Source organism: Wasmannia auropunctata, unplaced genomic scaffold (assembly GCF_000956235.1).
Source record: "Wasmannia auropunctata unplaced genomic scaffold, wasmannia.A_1.0 LD335207.1, whole genome shotgun sequence".
Taxonomy (NCBI): Eukaryota; Metazoa; Arthropoda; class Insecta; order Hymenoptera; family Formicidae; genus Wasmannia; species Wasmannia auropunctata.
In genome coordinates, this window is record NW_012027683.1 from 196,466 (window position 1) to 218,005 (window position 21,540).

Consider the following 21,540-nt stretch of genomic DNA (forward strand, 5'->3'; position numbering starts at 1 on the left):
TCAAGGGTTAATGCTGATTGTTATAATTATCGTTGTACTGTAACTATAAGAATCCGAGAGACGTGAAGACATTTCTCACGATGTGGCAGCGTAAGTTCTTATCGACGTGACGATCGCAGGCTGCGAACAGGTTAATTAACGCTTAGTTCAGGATACGGTTAATCAAATGTATAAGAGATGAATGGGAAATCCGGAATGAAGGCCAAAGCTACGCCATTAAAACCAATGTGCGTGCAGTACATATTTTAATGTTAGATTTATTGCTTCGACATATTCTCTTTATTGCGTACTCAAGACCAAAATGCAAACTAGTAAGTTAGCCAGAGAAGAATGTTACATTATAAAAATTGTAATCTTAATTTTTCAAAAATTAAACGCCACGACATATCTCATTGAAATATTCAATATCTAGCCTTCAATCGTCATTTAATTCATCTCAACGTTAAAAAAATTAACGACAGATTTTACGTAATGAACGGACCGATCAATCACAGTTCTGGATTTTTAAATTACATTATAGGAAAGACTCATGAAACTCACAAAAATACTCGATCTATTAGTCGAATTTTGCCGTAACTATATTAGGTTTTTCTTTATCGAACATTTTTCTAATCTTTCCTTTTTTTTTTCATTTGTATACCTGCTTCATTTTTTTATGCAGAAAATATAACGTCTTGCTACAATGAATGGAAGCATTTCTACATTTTCTACTCGCCGCCGGCGCCCGCGCCGTGAAAATAGCCGCGCAATGGGTCCCGTTCAGTCCGCACCTGGCGCGCCGATCGCGCGGCGGACGCACGTAGCGGTTGTTCGAAGGCGCGGCGGCGCGCCGCACCAGTCGTCGCGGTGGTCGCGAAGCGAGGTATACGTCAGTTTATGTCGCGGTCGGTGATGGTGTGCTGATGTGGTGAACGTTCGACTGCCGACGTGACTGAACGTGACTCTCGGTTCTCGGAACAGTCGGAGCGCGCAGCGGAGGAGTCGCGAGCGAGACGGGACGGTGCGGGTGAGCCAGTGCGCGAGACACGACCGCGTGATGTGAACGTTTTCTCGTAGCGCGCCGCGCGTCGCCAGAGCGTCGTCGTAGTTGATCGTCGCGAGGAGCCGACGAGCGTCGCAATTCCGTCGTGCGAGCAGCAGAAGGTGGCTCAGAAAGCGATCTCAAAATGTGGAGCCCGACGCACGTTCAGGTGACAGGTAAGCGTGTGGCGATATCGCGACGACGAGCATCGTAACGACGACTCGCCTTCTCTCTCTCTCTCTTTCTCTCTTCCCCTCTCCTCATCTCACCTTTTCGACAGGTGGTCGGGATGCTCGAACGCGCCGCGGAGGAATGCGCGCCATATAACGCAATTGTTTGTCACATACACGGCTATATGCATATATACGTATAGAGAAATGCATATGTATATACAAGGTTACGTGTTTCTCGTGTACGCGGAAAACTAGGCGAGCGAAACCTCGCAGCCTCGTCTCCGTCGCCGCTCAGGAATGTATCCGCAGCCGTCCGAGCCCCCCGTGTCGTTGAGACGTAGAAATCGCGTCGCGGAACCTCGTATTCGTCACGCGGCGGATACCTGGACACTTTCCACGAACATTACGACGACGTTAAAAAGGGTTTTCTATAGAAAGGGACTACAAGATAAGAAAGATGTATTGAGAATTTGATGAACTTTGAAAGAGACACGTTTGTTTCTCTTGAAAGAGATCAAGTAAATCCGCAGCAGTTCGCACAGATCGTTCCTTTCCCTCCCTGAAATTCTAATCTTATCGGTAATGTAAACGATACCGCGATTTAGCATCGGCCGGAGGAGATGCGTCATGAGAGGATATGGTTTATATCTCTATCGTTATCTTAAATCGAAGAAGAACGCGAATGCAAGAAAGAGCGTGCACACGCGCGAGAGGATACGCGCTTGTATACCCCGCTCTGCTGTGCGATGTGTCATCGTGTCATCGCTGCACACCGTGGTGTGCACGCAAAGCGTGTATTTAAAGACCGTCGGAGAATGCGTCGCTCGAAAAACGATTTTCTCTTTTTTCGCATTGCACATTGCACGCTCACGTTCGACGCATTTAGATCTTTTAATGTAAGAGCCGACCCTCTATAACTTAAATATGTTTTGCTAATATGAAAAAAAAGAATTACACAATCACGGAATTTTACTTTTGTAGTCGTCACGCGCTGGATATTTGGACACTTTCCAAGGATATAATTGCATCGACATTATAAAAGGAATTCTAGAAAGAAATTGTTACGAAAGACGTTACAAAAATTTCGGTGAATTTTCAATGTCCTGCATACTTTTTTTCGAAAAAAAGTAGAATAGATTTCAAAATTAAAATTACAGACCTAAATAAAATTATTAAATTATAAATTATCTAAATATCTATCTCGACTTTAAATCGCACGATTTTGCCATAATGACGAAAGAATGTCTTATAAAAAAACACACTCGCGGTAAGGTAATTTTTTCATCATTGATAATTCGATCGATTCGTGAAACGAAAGTTATCTCTGGGGACAGATTAATTGAAGAACTGTATTATTTATCTCCTTTTTATTTTTATCTCTCTCATTTCCTTGACTTTTTAAGATTATCGTAAGAGGGTCGTAATTTTTTCGCATGGTTTGTAACGACTTCTAGTAATAATTTCAATTAACTCCGTCAGCAATTAAACGCGATGCAATTATGCGGCTGCATCGCTGCGCTGCGAATAAACGTTACCTCGCGGAAATACGTCGGTTCTGCGCTCACAGTGAATTACTCTATTGCCTAGCGTGAAAGAATTTATATCATGCATTGAGATCTACATATAGAAATTTTCGAATGGCGAGCTTTCACGTGATATTCCTCGGTCACAACATATCCAATGACGCATTCTATATGTACTGCTGATATTCAAAACAGTTAAGTTACTCATCGGCTGTATCTGATATCGGTTTTTAAAACACATGTATATCACCTCCGATAATCTAAATTGAACCTCCCCCCCTCCTCCTCCTCTAGGGGATTTTCTTTCCATCTCTTATTATCTTAATTCCTTTCCGTTTCTTTTACAACAATTTAATCCCTAATAAATCATTGTAGTCTTCCAACTTTCAACGTGCAGTTTGTGTGAAGTTTAAAATCAGAGTACACCATTCACCGCGAATCGATCATAAAATAAAAGCCCTGTTACCGAGAGCGCGACTTAATTCGTGAAAGCGTGTTCGCGTTAGAGCACCTGTCCCCTTAATTAGCGCGCGTGAAACTTTTACTAACTTCGGACGTTAGTGGGTGTCAAATCGAGAGTATCGCGGCCGAGAATTGCCGTTGCAACGGACACGTGCACGGGGGAGAAGAGAAGCCGGACATCTGTGCTCAAAACGGCGACCGACACCAGGTGCGAATCCGGAAAGTTTCCCCAGGGTGATTCAGAGAGAACGTTCACCCGCGCACTAAAGTCAAAATAAGTTTTCGAAATACTTATATATGAAAGCGCACGCGCAAATAATTGTGGATAAATTCCCATTTATCGTTTTATGATGGCATATAAAAGATATGTGTCATAAAATTGTGGCAGAGTAAAAGTAAATTATACATATATATGATTCTTGCGTGCCACATATCGTACAAATCCTCGTCTCGTGACTTCTTGGAGTGACAAGTTTCTAGCTCTTTCGCACCTCGATGCACAAAACAGGCGACGCGTGAAAGCATGTTTAGCGGCTATTCGATGCTCCCCTTTCCTTTGCTTTTGCATAAAGTATTTCACTAATCGAACCAAATTATGCTGCTATAAATATACAATATCTTCCAAGACCACGTGACGTTCGAACAAGATACATGGAGAGAATTTTTTTTTAATTTACCCTGCAAATCATGTTAATTGTGGAACAATATAGTATTTAGGCAAATTTTACTGTGCACTACAATAAATTTTACTGCAAAATCTTACTGTAGTGCACAGTAAAATTTGCCTAAATACTATATTGTCCCATAATTAACATGATTTGCAGGGTAAATCAAAAAAAAAATTCTCTCCGTGTACTTTAAATCTTACATTCGATAATCGTAATTTCGATTCTTATTGACTGTTTATCTAAAATATTTTTACAGAATTTACAGAATTAGCAAGCATACGAATTTTCCACGTCATATTTTTATAATGTGATATTTTTATTATTCGAATAAAATTCAAGATAAACCCGAGAAATCTAGAAAATTTAGATAGGCTTAGATGGGACCGGTCAAGAAATTTAGTCGCATGTCGTTGGATCATCGCGATCGCGACCACGTTGCTCGGACGCACGAAGCGTTGAAAAATGCCTCTATCAGGCTAAACGGTATTTGACTGCGGCTTCATCGCGGCAAGGACTTCAATCCAATCTCAATTCTAATCCGACCGTGAAGGAGGATGCAAGAGGAGAGTCGGCTCTCCCGGCTCTTCTCTCTCTTTCGGTGCACGAGAAATCGGGGAATATATTACCTACCTCCTTGTACCTCACACATCCATTACTTACGGTTCATCGCCATCGCGCGTGTGAGAACGAGGAAGTGCCTCCAACAGTTATTCGGTAACGCTCCGCGTTACGAACTAACGGATTATGGTTGGAAGAGAGACACATGCGGTTTCTTTCCTTTCTTTTTTTTATTGCAGGCGTTTATTCCGTAACCATTTTACGAGATCTTGCGGATTATGTAAATTCAGATTTCAAGTTCCATAATGATGCACCTGTAAAGGTCAATATCACGTAACTCAGTACATACATGCATCACTAAAATTACTAAAGTTTAATAAAAAATAAAAATAAAAACAAATACGTATATGAGATATCTTTTCGGCTTTCTGCTTCAATTCTTAATTTTATTTGAGCACAGATATATATATTTTTATATTTAAATTGAAGATAAACGCGAATTAAGAAGAGGTTTTCTCCGCAAAAAGAAGTAGCCTTTGTTTGCGTGATAAATAGCCGGAAAATGTCTGGGAATGCTATAGCCGTGTAATTTTATTGTTCAAATTCCGTATTTTGGTCAAGGTAGAAAAATAATTAAATGATACGTGTGAATCTCTCTTTTGATCACGAGCTTCAAATCCACGACGCACCATTTACATATATTTGACGTACATAGTTAAATTGCCAATTATAAAATTCACTCAAATTCAATTACTTATTATAGAGTTTTTAATTGGCACACGTTTTACATTTTATTTTCTATGTTACAATTATTAATTTAAATATTATTAAACAGGATCTAAAATGCAAACTGAAAACGAATTATTTTAAAGAATAATATTGTTCGTACAGATATTAAAATGTTATTTATTATATTTAAATTATGACATTAATATTGGAGGAATAAATGACGACATAAAAAATAAAGGATGACAAAACGATGATTGATTTCTCGGAATGCTCGCGAAATCAATGGGGCGGTAACTGATATAGGTATATATATATACGGGCAGCGTAGCTTTTACTCCTGATATAAGCGAGAGCGATTATACGCGAAAGCCTTAACGTGAGATTTTCTCGTGGGCACGGGTCGTGGAAAGTTCGATTGAAAAAAAAAGTAGATGTGCGCGAGAGCTGTTAAAGAAATCTCCGTTTTCACGATGACTTACCGCTTCGTTTTATGGCATTTAATACTTAAATATGAGCACGCTGTATATAAAACGATTGAATATGCGATTATTTTTGCACGTTTATATCTGCCTTTTATTTACGAGCTATTTATTTACGAGTATATCGTTAATATTAATGACACGAAACTGTTCGAATTGAAAGATTAATTTCAAATTATCTATCTAATTGACATCTAATTTATTAGATAAGTAAATACAAATTATAGCGTACGCATAAATGACATATTATTCGATACTTATTCTGCGTTTATTATTACACTGACATTTCCTTTTCATTATTTAACAGTTCAGAGGGCCAAGGATTTGCTGACTAAAGGAAAACATAGTGAGTACGATATTTTTAGCTTGATAGCACTTGCAAATTTTTCCCCTCATCTCTTCTATTCTATTTATAAAAATTAATTAAATACACACATATGTAGAATATCTTGCTACATATGTATGTATTTAATAAATTTTTATAAATTAGGAGATCAAAGGCATCTTATAATTTGATTTTCATATACTTTAAACGTTGTACAATATCTTATACATACATATGTAGCATATCTTGCTACACAAAGTATATGTATAAAGTATATGAAAATTAAATTATAAGATGCCTTTGATCTCCTAATGCCCGAAGCATCATAACATCTTGCCCTGAACACAATAACATCTTAAGATCTCTCAATAATCCAAATGTCATCCGTTTTCTTCCATTAACGCGGGCTTCATCACGTTTCTTACCTATACGTTATTCGCGCGTTCACGCCGATACCGAGTGACCTCGTATTCCGCGGCTATTTTAGGTCATGAATCATCCGGTTTTCGCTGGCAAAGCAATCTCAGTTTTGCAAATAAACAATGCGCGCAAATTTTCGTACACACGTCGCCGTGTCAACCAACTTGAATTTCGTTCAAACCGAAATACATAATCCCGTTACCTCAGCGGAATTAAAGTAATTTGATCCGTCACAAAATCTTATGTCATTTTAAGCGTTAAGAAATCCCGCTGAAATTAAGTAACGAAAGCATGTCAAATTTTCTGAGAAGGATGTTCATATGATAAAAATTGCATTATTCATTTTAATAAACTCAATAAATAAAAAAGTAAAAACAAGAAATTTATATACATGAGATAAATGTGCAAATTGTAAAGTTTGTCGATCGAATTTGAAGGAAATTGACATAGAATGTTGTACGATGTGTATTTTAAAATGCTCGATAGGAACGTTTACAAGTTGGTGCTCCAACTGCAACCAATACCAGACGTGAGCGCGTATCCTATCTTCTCGACCTAATAATCAGTGTAATTGCGCGACGAGTTAATGACTTCCCGATGCGCGTCCGCGATACACGCGTTGTGACATTACTATATTTATTAACTGTAATGTTAAAATAAACAAACGCAGCGCTGCTACAGCGAGAGAACATACATTACGATTAATAGTAGGTTTGCATCTGTTGAGAGATATAAAGTTAGAAGCCTGTCGACAGCACGTCAAATGTTGTCGGATTAAATTACGTTTAATTATCTACATGTGAAACAGAATTGAGTTACCCCAATTCTGTCGGATCAATTTTTATTTATACATAATTTTATTTCATTAATATGCAAACTTTATTAATACACAAATAATTTATTAATATGAAAATTTTATTAACAAATGTGTGCAAACCAGTTAACGCTTTTCAGTTAGAATTAAAATCGAAATCGGAATTGAATATTTTTCTTTCTTAATACGAATATCAAGTAAACTCTTACGACGGCATTTCTACGACGGTCGAGAGCAGACGTATCTTTTTACCGGGTGAGACCTTTAATTCCCGTTACACACATCTCATTAATCTCCCGACCTCGCTCCCGGTCGACACCGATCCTCTCCGCCCACATCGCGAGACAACACGCCGAATTGTGAATGTACGTGCGCAGAGACCAACGATTGCTTCGTGACGATCGCACTCGGCAAGGAAAAGTACCAGACGTCGGTAAAAGAAAAGGCTACCAAGGACGTGGAATGGCACGAGGAATGCGAGCTGCTGATCCCGGAGCAGGGAAACACCGCGGAAATCGTCCTCACCGCTCTGCACCGCAACTTCCTGGGTGTCGACGAGTTTCTTGGCACCATCAATATCCCGCTCTCCAGCTTCGACGTGTACGAGAGGCCCAGGAATCGATGGTGCGTTTGCGATAGCGTTAATTGCAAATTGCGTTTCATGCAAATCGCTCCCACACCTCTCGCCCACAGAAAAATTGCTCGGGAAAGAGAAACCGTTGCGTTTACGGCCTATCGCCTATCTCGTTAATCATTCGCATTCCTTTTTACATTCTTATAACGTGATATGATATATAATCGACCATTCGCCTTATGTGGCAATAAGTTTTTGATATGATCAAATATGTTGAATTTTTTTTTAACATAGCAATTACATTTTTCATAATTCATCTTTATGCACATACTGTTTGTCATTTGCATATAATTTGTGTAGATTCACGTTATCTCAAAAAAATTTATGGTGTTTTATAAATTTTATATCTTTTACTGTTAATAAATAAATAGATTTCAATCATGGAAGTTATTAAGATGTAAAAATTTGTTTTATGAAGACACACGTATATTTTATTCCGTTATCAATAAATTTGGGAATAAATGTGCTTTTTTATTAGGTACGCTCTTAATAGCAAACCAGGCAAAGAGAACACTAAGGAGAGAGGCGAGCTCGAGGTGAAGATCGGCTTTATTGTCAAAGCTGGAAGTCTGACCGACCTAAGTAAGAAGGAACGTCACAAAAGCTCCTTGGGACAATTGTCCACAGCCGCGCAGTCGATCGGCGGTAGTTTGCTCAGTATCGGCAGCTTTGAGAAACGCAAGGGCCTCAAGAAATTAGCCAAGTCAATTGGGAACAAAGTCAAAGGCAAGAGCAAGAATCGGCTCGATGAAAATAACTTGGACGAGAAGGAGGAACGCGAATTTAAAATCACGCGACAGGAACCAGGCGAAGCTGACCCCGGAGTTATCAGCGAAGATGAAGATGAATTCACGGTAAGTGCTAGATATATCTCGTCAGTGAGGACTGGAGGAGATTTGATTAATTTTATTTTATTTCTAATTTGGTAAATGTACACGGAAAGAATTTTATTTTAAAATTTATCCTGAAAATCATATTAATCGTAGAACAACATAGTATTTCGATGAATTTTATATGATTTTCACTATTTTTTTAAATATATACTACAACAAATTTATTGTAGTGTACAGTAAAATTTGTCGAAATACTATGTTGTCCCATGATCAACAGTTTTCAGAGTAAATTTTAAAAGAAAATTCTCTCCGTGTACATATATTAAAAATATAAAAGTAACGGATTGGATAAATACTATAATACAATGGAAATAAATGTATCTGTTGGATATAGTTTCAATTACTTTTTTTTAATCTGTTACAGTTCGACGATTTATCTCACAAAAGCTCGGCCTCATCGCTGAACGCACCCGTGCATCAGGGTGTTAATAGCGGTAATACTACTACTGGCATTTCGAACGGTTCGCAGAGCAATGTCTTCAATGAGATGCACACGCCACCGGTGCCAATTAATGCCGCGCCGAGTAAACCACCGCGATTTGCCATGAGCGCGTCCACTACAAATCTATCGAAGGTCGACAATTTAACGAAGGACGATGAGTGGGGTTTGAAGCTCTATGGGAAGCAGGCGAGCAGCGTACCCAAAAGGTAAAGTGTTTTAAGACATTTTGAAGATTTTTATCTTCAAGAGAAATAGGAAAAAAAATATAAATATAAAAGAAACCATACATTTTACGATCCAATAAATGCTAACAGTAATGGAAATGTTACATCATTAACAAAAAAATATAACAAATGGATTTATTAGATAAAACTTATGAGCATAATGAAACAATGTTGCGCATGTTGTGCTTGTCAGATGGGAAAGCAAACCTAAGATCGTGGTGGACGAGGCGCAGGATAATAAACGCGACGCGTCACCTATTCGTTCACCGATCGCATCGAGGTTAAAAGATCTTCCAGAACCGCCCAGTCCGGCGCCGAGAGAGATCCTTCATCCGAGGAACAAGGATGAGAAACTCGCCGCGAGCAAAGAGAAACTTGTGAAGGAAGATAAGCCGAAGGATAAGAAGGACGAGAAATACGAGCCGCGAAATCCCAAGGAGGAAAAGCATGCGAAGAAGGACAAGAAAAAAGACAAGGAGAGCAAATTCAAAGACGCTAACGACGAGAATCATCTGTCTTCCGAAAGGATCATCATCGGCGGCGAGGACGCCGTTAAGAATGCCGCGAATTCCAAGAGTCGCCTGCCGCACGAGGTCCTTAACCAGTTCGAGGGAAAATCGAGAGAAGTAAATATCGAGGCGTAAAAATGTTTCTTTTTGAGTCTAATTAATTTGAGCTCTTATTATTTTCTTATTGAAGAGAAATGTGTAACCGTCACTTTTTTTTCATGAAACAAGTTTTCTTACTGCAAATTTTTCGCTGCAAGCAATTACTGTTTTATCTAATCAAGTGGCTTATTTCAAACAAAGCATTTCACTTGCAGGATTTAATAGAACTGGCATTGCAGCTGCAGACGCAAGTCACGGAGAAGAACAAGAGACTCTCCGATCTGGAGGATTATATCGATGCACTGCTGCTACGCGTGATCGAATGTTCTCCGCGATTACTTCAGAATCCGTATCAAAGGCGATTGTCGTCCCCCGGAAATCAATAGATCGATAATTCGCGACATAATAAAGCTTTTCTATCTTCATCTGGGGATCCCTTTTAATGTCTTAATGATACATTTATTTAAACATGACTGACGCAAAGTCGCAAATGGCTATTTGTTATATTAACATTGCTACATATTCTAATTTATTTTCTTTTATGCATTATAACTGGAAAGAAAAGATATAACGTAGCAGCGTTGCGAAATCCATTTCCCCGTATTTATTTATAAATCCCGCGAGAATAATCGTAAGCTAATCAAGTGATAATAAGTAAGTGATAATAAGTAATTTATACTTATTATATCGGAAATCAGTTTATTATCGTTACGAACAAAGAATAGGGTGTGTGGTGATGCCAATTGAAAATGATTTGCATTTCATGTAATCCCGTCTTCCTAGTAAACAAAACTATCCGAAGTTCGAAAGTTTGTGTTCGTTCGCGATTGAGATTTCCGTCCAATTGACGTTTTGCAAGAAAACATAGCGAACACTGTAGACTGTATATTTCTTTTATCAATATCTATTATACTCGTAAGTTATCTAGGAATATTTCGTAAGGTAAATTCTGTCGGGTCGAGAAGCTTCGCGAGATAAACACAAGAAAACACGTGCCTTCTGTCTTGTACATGTATGCACTCGCATTAAATCGAACTACGCCTTGTTAATTAGAGCATTGTTTAATTACGAGCATTATTGAATAAAGATAATATACGAATGTTCAATGTGGTACTTATGTCTCACAATGAATTTCAAATGTTCAAACTATTACATGACTTATATTTGAGTATATTTTTATTAACAAATAAATAAATTTCGAAGTTTATGTCTTCGTTTCGCCTACCTCACGTTTTAATTGTTATTTTAGGCTACATTCTAAAACGTTGCTTTTGAGAAAAAGTTTACTAAAAAGCTATAGTTTACATTATGTATACTATAGCTTTTTAGTAAAATTTTCCTTAAAAGCAACGTTTTGGAATGAAGCTTTGATTTAATTTCTATGATGGAAAAATTTCATGTATTGAACAATGCAATTTATTCTTTTTGACCATTTTTAATATCCAATTCTATTACATTGTTTTTATTATTTCTTTTCTGTATAGAATAATTGCAATTTTTTATGGGGAGATAGCAGATTCGTTGCATTTTGATTGTTCTGATTTTTTTGGTCAATTAAACGGAACAATTAAAATGCAATCACATCTAGTTCTTACTGCCAATATATGGTATGTTCTTTTTAAAACGGTGCATTCACTTTCTTACAAAGTACATTTAATCTCTTTTTCTCTTCATGTTAGAGAAAATAAGAAAAAAGATAAACGGTGCATGCGCTATCTTCCAAAAAAACATACCAATAACTTTAAGTAAAATTTCCGACACCGCGAAATAGACGAAAAAGGACCTAGCGTCATTTTCCGTTTTGTCTGCAAAATGAGTTACTTTACAATTAAACATTGACCGCATATTGACTTTGACAAGAAGGCAAGTGCCATTCTGGAAGAAGATCCGCAATTGAGCATAGTAATTATTTTCACGATATTTATGTCCGTTTCTACTAATATAGGTTAATTTTAATATCGATTTAACTTTTATCTTTTTCTAATTCAAAGAATTCGATTTGAAGAAATAATGTTATGCGTGTATATTATAAATGACTATCGACTTACAAAATTTGGTTAACCTATGAGCATATAATTGTTCACTGTCAGTTTGCAGTCTTGTCACATCTTTTTTTACGATCACGTATTTACAAACACGAACTTTCTTTCATATAGTCTTCTCGAGAATTATTTCGTCATGACCGTCACCGTACCTTTGAAAAACGGACGCGAAACACTCGACAAATCCGACGCGGATCGAGCTCCAAAAACAAATAAGAGCGTCTCACTGGAAGCAGTGGAAGCGCTTACCTTATATACCACCTGCGAAAGCCAGCGGCTAACCAATAGGAGCGCTTGAACGCAGCGAGCGCCGGTCTCGCACTCATTGCTGGCGCGCGAGTGATGGGAGACTACATAAACGGCACGTAATTCGGCCACGCGCGATGTTTCTAATTTTACAATGTATTAATCATATAAAATTTACATGATTTCATATCGAATTAATCGAATTGGGGGGGATCGTCACGTCGTGTCGCGCAAAAGGACGATGTGTAGCCTAACGTATCATCGCATAATTTCATCACAATTTTTAAATCTTTCAATCTTGATTCATATAAAATAAGACATCGTTCCTATTTTTAAATTAGTATTGAATTTGTGAGCTAATAGGATAGAAATTTTTCAAAGATATTAAAGGCGACAGTTTGTTCTATAGATTACAGCTGACGCGATGAACCCCCCCGTTCGATATGGAATGCCGCGCGCGACCGAGTTACGTGCCTTTATATAGTCCCGTGCCCCACCACTCGCGCGCCAGCCAATGAGCGCTTGCTGCGCTCCTATTGATGCGGCGCTGGCTCACGCAGGAGGTATATAAGGTAAGCGCTCGTGGTTTAGCGATTTTATTTTTGGAGTTCGAACCGCGTCGGACCGGTCGAGCGTTCCGCGTCCGTTTTTCAGAGATAGGGTGACGCCGGTAACGATCATAATGGATAATAAATAAGTACGTGATCGTAAAAAAAGATGCGACAAGACTACACATTGATAGTAAACAATTATATGCTTATAGGTTTATCAATTTTTGTAAATCGACAGTCATTTATAATACACGGATAACACATTTCTTCAAATCGAAATCATATCATACATTTGTTGACAATATAGCATCCGTCTCGAGTATTGTTAGAAAAAGAAATTATTCAATTTTCTTAAAACGATTACAATTAAATAGGTACAGACATAAATAAATATTGTAGTTTAATTATCTTCTAAAATTTGAGTGTTTGTTTACTTTTACAACAAAATAAATTGTTAAAAAGTTTTAAAGAAGTTTTAAAGAAACTTCTTTAAAAAAAAAAATAATTAATTACATATAATATATAAAATTCATTATATATAAAATTTGTTATATATAATATATACAAAGAAAATTAGTGTTTATAAAAGGGAATCTATAAATAATAAAGAGAAAATTCTTTAGAAACAGAAAAAGATAATAGTACAGGTATAAAGATAATAGTTGAATTAACTTTTCGAATTTTAAATATATAATATTAAATATCAATTAATTAAAGAGTTTAATTAATAAATTAAAATTAAAGAGTTAAAGATATTAAGCGTTAAAGGGTTGAAATTCCTAAAAGGGTGATGGTCATAACGAATAATAATTCCCGAGAAAATTATATGAAAGAAAGTTCGTGTAAATTTGTAAAGTTGTAAATTTGTAAAAATGTAAAGTTTGTAAATTTCCCTTTTTCTCGAGCTTCATTCATAATTCGTTTGCAGGTTAACGGCGAACTCCCGAGCTGGCGCTTGCGGCATTCGTGCTTGTCGGAGGTTCGCCGTTCAGGTACCTACTTCGGAACAATCGAGACGGGACTTTGGGTCGCTGTTGCTCCGTGCTCGTTGTCGCTCGGGGGGTGCACGCATAGCGTGCATAGCGTGATCGACGAGTACCTCCGCGTATCCCGTGTGCGATTTCAGGATCAGCCCGTCGCATAGATCTAACGACGATGACGGACGGCACCGGGAACGAGGACTCCGCGGCGTTCAACTCCATATCCGGTGAGTCTAACCTCTGCTCCGCGACACCGGTTTTTTGAGGTTATGATTGATTAGATGTGTCACAAAGTAGCGGGTTTTTTGGATGAGCTCGCGCATTTCAATGGCAATTCAGCCTTCAAGTGTCGATCAATTTAGCTCGGCCCGTTTTTTATCGCGGTGAGAGAATTTTCAGTTTCGCGTCACGTTCACGTAATTCCGGAGATAGTCGCCCACAACGGGTATTCGAGTTTACACCATGTGCTTCTGACTTCGCGTCCGACGATCCATCTGCGATCTCGTTCGCACGCCTAATTGCCACGTTATTTCGTCACGTCCCGAAGAATCCTTTGCAGCTTTTTTTTTTAGATAAATCTTGAAATGAATTGTATTGCAGATCCGAGCAAGGCCAACACCGGCACAGCGGGTCCCGTAGTTTTGTATTCGACCGCACAGGCATGGCGAGCTCAGTTCCATCGCAGCCTCACGCGCGCCAGTGTCGATGCGGAATCGTCGGACGAGGAGGAGGATCTGTCCCAGTATCAATTCGAGGACGATCTCGAGTACCTCAGGTCGCTGGATCCAAGAGACTGGAAGGATCAGGATCATTACGCTGTTTTAGGCTTGAAAGATCTTAGGCACCGAGCGACCGAAGATCTCATCAAAAGAGCTTGTACGTAAAGTATACTCCATAGAAAAATGTAAATGTAACACTGATTGAAAATTGATAACTATATCTAATACATGGATTTCAGACAAGTTGAAAATATTAAAACACCATCCTGACAAGCGCAAGGCGATGGGCGAGGAAATCCGACCGGACGACGACTACTTCACATGTATAACTCGTGCCTGGGAAACCCTTGGGAGTCAAGCGAAGAGGCGAAGCTACGATAGCGTGGATCCTTACTTCAATGACAGTCTGCCAGACGAGAAGGACTGTCGGAACAATTTTTACGAGGTGTTGGGTAAAGCTTTTAAAGAGAACTCACGGTGGTCCGTGAAGAAGCCTGTGCCGCGATTGGGTGGCCCGTTCATGCCACGAGAGAAGGTAGAACAGTTCTACTCGTTCTGGTACGACTACGATTCCTGGCGCGAGTACTCGTATCTTGACGAGGAAGACAAGGAGAGTGGTCAAGAGTAAGTACGACGAATCACGCGGGTTTTCTTCAGAGGAAAATTGCAAAACATAGTGTTTTACGACGAAATTAATTGCAGCCGGGACATGCGCAAATGGATCGAGAAGAAGAACAAAGCCACGAGAGCGAAACGGAAAAAAGAGGAGATGACGCGAATACGCACTTTAGTGGACATGGCTTACAATATAGATCCTAGGATAAAGAAATTCCAACAAGAGGATAAGGACAAGAAGAACGCCGTAAAAAGGGCGAAGCAAGAGGCAGCAAAGGCCAGGCAACAGGAAGAAGAGAGAATAGCACGAGATGCGGCAGAGAAGGAGAGATTGGAGAAAGAGAAGAAAGAATCCGAGGAAAGGGCGAAGCAAGATGCGCTGAAACAGGAGCGAGAGGTGCAAAAGAAGGCGTTGCGCAAAGAAAGAAAGGCATTCAGGGATTTTTGTAAGGCAAATGATTATTTTGCCAAAAACTCAGAAGAAAGTCTTCGACACATGGAAAGCGTAGAGAAAATTTGTGAACTGTTCAAGCTTGTGCAACTGGAAAAAGCAATGAAGAATCTTCAGACCAACGGCAGAACCGCGTTTTTAAGTATCGTTGAAGAAGCTGAACGAAAAATCGAGGCAGAACGCCGCGTAAATGTGATCAGTAACGATGCGAAAAACGCGCCTGATAAGCAGATTAAAACCTGCACCGCACCCTGGAGCGAGAATGACTTGCAACTCTTAATAAAAGCAGTCAATCTCTTTCCCGCTGGTACAAATCAACGTTGGGAGGTGGTGGCAAACTTCATCAATCAACATAGCAGTTCCACCAGCGGAGTCAGCCGCGACGCCAAGGAAGTCTTGGCAAAGGCCAAGAGTCTGCAATCAACCGACTTCAGCAAATCGAGTTTAAAGGAACAAGCGAATAAAAAAGCCTTCGACAACTTCATCGCCGAGAAAAAGGGCAAAGAAGCTGTCGAAGAAAGAATGCCAGCTGTTACGGAGCGTCTAGATCATCCAATCGCGAACGGCGTCGCCGCTGAATCCAAGGAGGTGAAAAAGGAATCGGCGCCGTGGACACCGGGTGAGCAGAAACTCCTGGAACAAGCACTGAAAACCTATCCCACGACGGTCCCAGACAGATGGGATCAGATCGCGGCGTGTATACCCACTAGAACGAAAAAGGAATGTATGAAGAGATATAAGGTAAGCATTTAAAAAAAGACATGTTACATAACTTATATCATTATAGTCGCACAATGCAATCTCAGAGTTTTACGTAATGTCAAATTAAATATCGTTATACCTGATCATAAAGTATCTTTTTTTTTTTTTAAACGAAAGGAAAAAAGATAAAACAACGTTCGACATAATTAAATAATTTAATATTAAGTGTTATTCAGTATTAGCTTAAAGAGAATAATGTATCGAACTACAATGCTATGTTTTGTTTCTTTTTGTGGCAGGAACTGGTCGAGCTCGTGAAAGCGAAGAAGGCGGCGCAGGTGACGAAATAATATTAACTGCACGCTAAGCTCGAAATTTCCTTCTAACTTATTGAACTCTAGTTCAATTTCGCAATTCCGATGCAACGGTTATTTCGTTCTTCGAAATGGAATTCCCTAGAGAATTATAAACGAAATTTAAGACTGGTGAACAAGAATCTTAGCTTACTCATTGAGTGCCAGTCCGCGTGCATACTTGTGCCTTGTTACAGCCGATACGTGCACAAATAAGCTGCACGGCATACAAAAAAAAATTCGACGTATTTTATTCAGTCGATTCTGCGATACGTTTTATTTCTTCGCGCATGTACATTTTAAACCGTACCTTTGAAACCGTGCTACTACCCGACCACTCACTTCCGTGAAGATGGACGACCTAGGAAGATCTCTTGTGTATTTTTTTTGGCAACATGAATTTTCGCGACCGACCTACACATGTTGTAAAGTACTGTAAAATAATGAGAGAGAGAAAAGCTGCCGCCATCAAGGAGAGGCAACAACTAGAGGAGACTTGACGGACTTTATAAATAAACGAGAATGTTTTGAAAGATGCCTGCGTTGGATGAAAATGCCCGTCGGTGAGTGTTCCTGTAATCCCATTCCGTGAGTACTGATCCTTTATTTATCCTAATTATATGAATATCCTTCATTGTCATAATTATCATACGAATGCATTTGGAATGAATGAAAGTATTATTTAATCTCAAGAGAAGAAACATATAGCTAAATTGAAGCATTTTTCTTGCAATTTTATCTTACAATTTATAAATTTTAAATTTCATATATATTCCCGAATGATATTTCATAAATCATATGACTAGTCTCTTCATCGCAAAAAAAGGAAATTATTTTTCGAGGGCAATATGATAGGATTTCGAGAAGAAATCTCGTTTAATTGATCGTTTAATTTTATTTCCTATTCCTCTCACTTCTTATTTCAACATTCCAAATTCCATTCCAGAGTATCCCATATTGAAACGTACGACGCGTTACGCATTGCTTTAAACATACTTGCGAACAGCGAAATGTAATTAAAATGCATTTTTCGACAAGTTCGCAATGTCTGAAAGCCACTAAAATCTAACGTATAGAGTAGATGAATATAATTATTGTGCACTTTATTCCATTATCACACATGCTAAACGCCCTCCCTTCTTTCGGGTCCTTTGTCACACTGTACCTAGCGTTACTACTATCAATAATTATTACAATTAATAATATTCCCGGCTATTAATATCAATTTTATTTCGAACGAATCGAGCATTATTCATAACAAATAAATCGAAAAACAACCTTAGTACACAATAGAAACACGTAATTGGTCCTGCTGAATCTTATATCCTCGGCTCTCCGCGCATTTTATGAAAACATACACATTTATATTTATATGTATTTACATAGAATACCTTACATCAAGCGATAAATATTTTGGAGAAAATTTCGTGTCGGCTTTCTTTTTAAATTTCTCTCAGTTGATTAAAATTAAATTTTTGCTAGTCGCAAGTTTATAATTTGTCTCTTAGTTTTAGCTACTCTTGACCGTACCTGATCGCTTTTTAGTCTCACGAAATGGAAAATATTGGTCTTTCTATATGCGATTACTAACGCGATATTGTATTTACGATAAATCTCGTAATATACGACGTATATTTTCCGCATTGTCGGTTTATTACGACTTATTACTGTTTATCGTTAACGGAACTTAACATATTTCGTTGTAAATTTTGTAAAACGGTATAAAACGTTAGCCGTTAACGATGTCGTTACTAAGAACGTGAAAAAATTGACTATTCTACTGCGCGTAAACGAAGCTGCGTTTATTTCACAAGCAAAATTGAAAATCTTTTCAATTTTAAATCACGAATAATCTATCCATCTCTAGTTCAATTATTTTCACCATTTAATCGCCAGATGATCATTCACGTAGAATCCAACGCCGATATCTTTTCTTTTCCTGAAAACTTTATTAACACTAGAACTACCGACGATTAATGTATATTTATACTTATGCATTTACTCTTCGAAAAAAAGAATGAAGAGAAATAATAAATTTCATTATTTACATGTTGCAACAAAAGTCATGGAAAATGTCAGAAAATGCATCGTAAAATTTGATAAAATTACGAAGTATTATAATTGCTTTGGTTGTTCTAGTGTTAAATCCGAGCAAAGTATATAATATATATAATACGTACGTCTATGCGTACATGCGTATTATGAGCGAAAAAGATCGATTGCACGGGGTTTTAATTACTATGACAATTTTTATTCAGACATCATAAGATATAAACAGACTTCGGATTTTTAAACATTAGTGGTTCTGGACCGTGTGGCGCTCTATTTACTTTTTTTTAAATTTTTGTATTTCTTTTGTGTCTCTTCCGTCCATGAGAGACGAGAGGAATAGACGGCGATCTATATTACTTTACAGAGCGTAAAAAATTCTGCTGCTACTTATGGTCGTATTTTTACGGACCCGTAGTCTCTGTAATTTACACTTGCTGCTTCAGCATCATCCAACTCTTCTCTAAAAATTTGGCATATGTGTGTGTGTTTTGTGTGTGTGTGTGTATGTGTTATGTGTGTGTGTGTGTGTGTACACACTATATGTTTCATAATAACGGTTTCGTGTTATCACTTAAAATAAAGAAACTAAATAGAAGAAGGGAGAGATAATCGAGAAATTAATATATAGAGCGTCAAACGTGGGATATGCAACGCAGTCAACGATTAGAGATAAAAATAAGATGAAGGACGAGAGAAAGAAATCTTCTGATCGTACATCGTGCGATCTAAATCGATCATCGATGCAAGCAGGGAGCTCTTTGGCTTATAGTGTTAGGACAAAGCAAAGCAATATACGAAAGAAACGCGTAAAACACGGGAAAATAGATCGGCGAGTTGTGCGTAGGAAATATCGCGAAGAGAAGATGCGTGAGAGAGTGGAGTTCGCATTGGTCGTAGACAAGCCAAGAAGGCTGCCGAGGAACGTGATTCTGAAAGTATTCTCAAAACTAGTAGTCCGTAGTAATCCGTATAACAATAAACCGATTTGTCAATCGCCCGGCATTCGCCCGAAATCTCGATGAAAGTCTCTGAGTTCTGAGGTCTCTTCCATTAAACATTAGGTTCCTAATTGATTCTACATGTTCTCTCCACGTTTCGTTCTTTCTTTCTTTCTTTTTTTTTTTTTTTACAATTCGACATAGTATACAAACGGAGAAAAATCGAAGCATCACGCGACAAATCTCCAGAACCACGCCGATTGACGAGTACTTATAAAATTTACGAGAGCTTAAAAATTTGTCAACGTCTATAAGTTAACATTTACGTAGTTAGTTTCAGTGTCCATGCACCCTCCGGTTTCCAATTTCACGTTTTTTCTGCGTACCCCAGAGTCACTCGAATGACACACATCGATAACGCGATTTCTATGTATGTATTGTATTTGGAGATTGCATTGCTGCGGCTGCTGCGGTTCTCTGTCGGCTGCGTTCTTTTACGAGTGAACTCTTTGTGCGTGAAAGGGGGGAGACCCGCGCTATTTCCAAACGATTTACTACAAAGATTTCGCACGAAGGCGCGTCTTAAGTTATCTCAAGAGCAACTTTTCGCTCTTGTATCCTCTCTTACACATTTCATACAATTATTTCGTACAATTATTACAACATTACATTTAATATACATCTAATTATTGTACATGTATAAAAACCGATTAATTTCGAATTATTTTATAATTTTTATTTCGATTGATTTAATTCTGTCTTTAATTGGACTTTCGCTTATAAATTTCCTGCAAAGTTTGCGAATTTCTACTCACGTCATTAATTTCTCACAACAGGATATTTTCGAGACCAAAAACATTAGCCAATTGAAACGAAACTTTTCACTTAGCTCGTCGTTAATTAAAAATTTCCGGTAAATCTCTCGTAAGCGGCGCGCGTCCCCCGAAGATGAGACCGTCGAGAATATCTATGAAGTGGCTCTTTACAAAGCTCTCCCGTATCGTTGAGCATGCACTTGAGTGGGTGTAATCAGATTGAGATAGAGAGAGAAAGAGAGAGAGAGAGAGAGAAAGAGATTCGTGATTCAGATCATTGCATGTCCGATCGTCGTCACATCCGAGTTTACATTTTACATAATAAAAACCATATATCGCATGACCACGTCGTTTCTTTGAGAGGAAAAAGGTCCGCGTACACTTCATCTACTTATCCCATTATACCCCCACCCCTCCTTTAATCTCGTTTGTATAGAGATTGCCATCTAGAGATATATATTTATATAATATATTTATATTAATATAATAATCTCGAATCTCTCGCAGCGCTAGTTTATCGGCCATTCATACTCACGCATCTCAGCGGAAATATACGCGCGTAAACGGTGTTATGTACACAATTACAAATACGAATAATAATATCTATATATCGTCACAACATGTCGTCAGTAGTGTACAACACACTCAATTCGCAGCTCTCTCTCCTCGCGCAATAATAATTCGCAATAATAGTCGTTTTACTTTGTCTAAGTTGATAAAAGTCTTTCTGTGGTCCGAAAGAAGTTATAGATACTTAGGCACTTGTTATCTCGTCTAGAATCCATATACGTATGAATCATGAGTTGTTAATTATCGTGCTAGTAACCGATAATCATCGGAACAAGGACAACGAGAGTAATCAATAATGAGAACAATAAGAGTGATTATCCGCCAGCGTATTTTTCATCCTCCCTTAACTCTTTACGAATTTTTTATTTTAACATTTGTTTCATTTGACTTCCTCGTGTGGCTCGCCTGTCTACACAGAGGAGAGATTTTTACTTTTCAATAGGAAATTATAGTGAGATGATAAAAAATTATCATGTAAGAATACTTTTACAAGATAATAATAAATGTTTTATAAAGTATCAGAAAGCACACGC

At 38.2% G+C, this 21,540-nt stretch overlaps 2 protein-coding genes across 2 annotated transcripts; both read left to right on the forward strand.

Moving 5' to 3' along the window:
• Positions 1–820: 820 nt before the first annotated feature.
• On the forward strand, positions 821–11,180 carry LOC105457562 (rab11 family-interacting protein 2). Its single transcript, XM_011702299.1, has 7 exons — positions 821–1,197; positions 5,921–5,959; positions 7,550–7,796; positions 8,285–8,660; positions 9,064–9,347; positions 9,559–9,991; positions 10,189–11,180. Exons 1-7 carry the CDS (start codon positions 1,167–1,169, stop codon positions 10,357–10,359), a joined length of 1,581 nt encoding a protein of 526 aa, XP_011700601.1. The 5' UTR covers positions 821–1,166; the 3' UTR covers positions 10,360–11,180.
• Positions 11,181–13,766: 2,586 nt separating this feature from the next.
• LOC105457563 (dnaJ homolog subfamily C member 2) lies at positions 13,767–19,725 on the forward strand. Its single transcript, XM_011702300.1, has 5 exons — positions 13,767–14,019; positions 14,393–14,668; positions 14,751–15,135; positions 15,214–16,318; positions 16,579–19,725. Exons 1-5 carry the CDS (start codon positions 13,968–13,970, stop codon positions 16,627–16,629), a joined length of 1,869 nt encoding a protein of 622 aa, XP_011700602.1. The 5' UTR covers positions 13,767–13,967; the 3' UTR covers positions 16,630–19,725.
• Positions 19,726–21,540: the final 1,815 nt, after the last annotated feature.

What these genes read in the sequence shown, in the direction of transcription:
- LOC105457563 (XM_011702300.1), top strand. Translation starts at nt 13,968, where the DNA reads ATGACGGACGGCACCGGGAACGAGGACTCCGCGGCGTTCAACTCCATA. An exon ending in AGATCTCATCAAAAGAGCTT is followed by an intron (nt 14,669 to 14,750) that starts GTACGTAAAGTA and finishes CATGGATTTCAG; the next exon opens with ACAAGTTGAAAATATTAAAA. An exon ending in GACAAGGAGAGTGGTCAAGA is followed by an intron (nt 15,136 to 15,213) that starts GTAAGTACGACG and finishes AATTAATTGCAG; the next exon opens with CCGGGACATGCGCAAATGGA.
- LOC105457562 (XM_011702299.1), top strand. Translation starts at nt 1,167, where the DNA reads ATGTGGAGCCCGACGCACGTTCAGGTGACAG. An exon ending in AAGATGAAGATGAATTCACG is followed by an intron (nt 8,661 to 9,063) that starts GTAAGTGCTAGA and finishes AATCTGTTACAG; the next exon opens with TTCGACGATTTATCTCACAA. An exon ending in TCGAGGGAAAATCGAGAGAA is followed by an intron (nt 9,992 to 10,188) that starts GTAAATATCGAG and finishes TTTCACTTGCAG; the next exon opens with GATTTAATAGAACTGGCATT.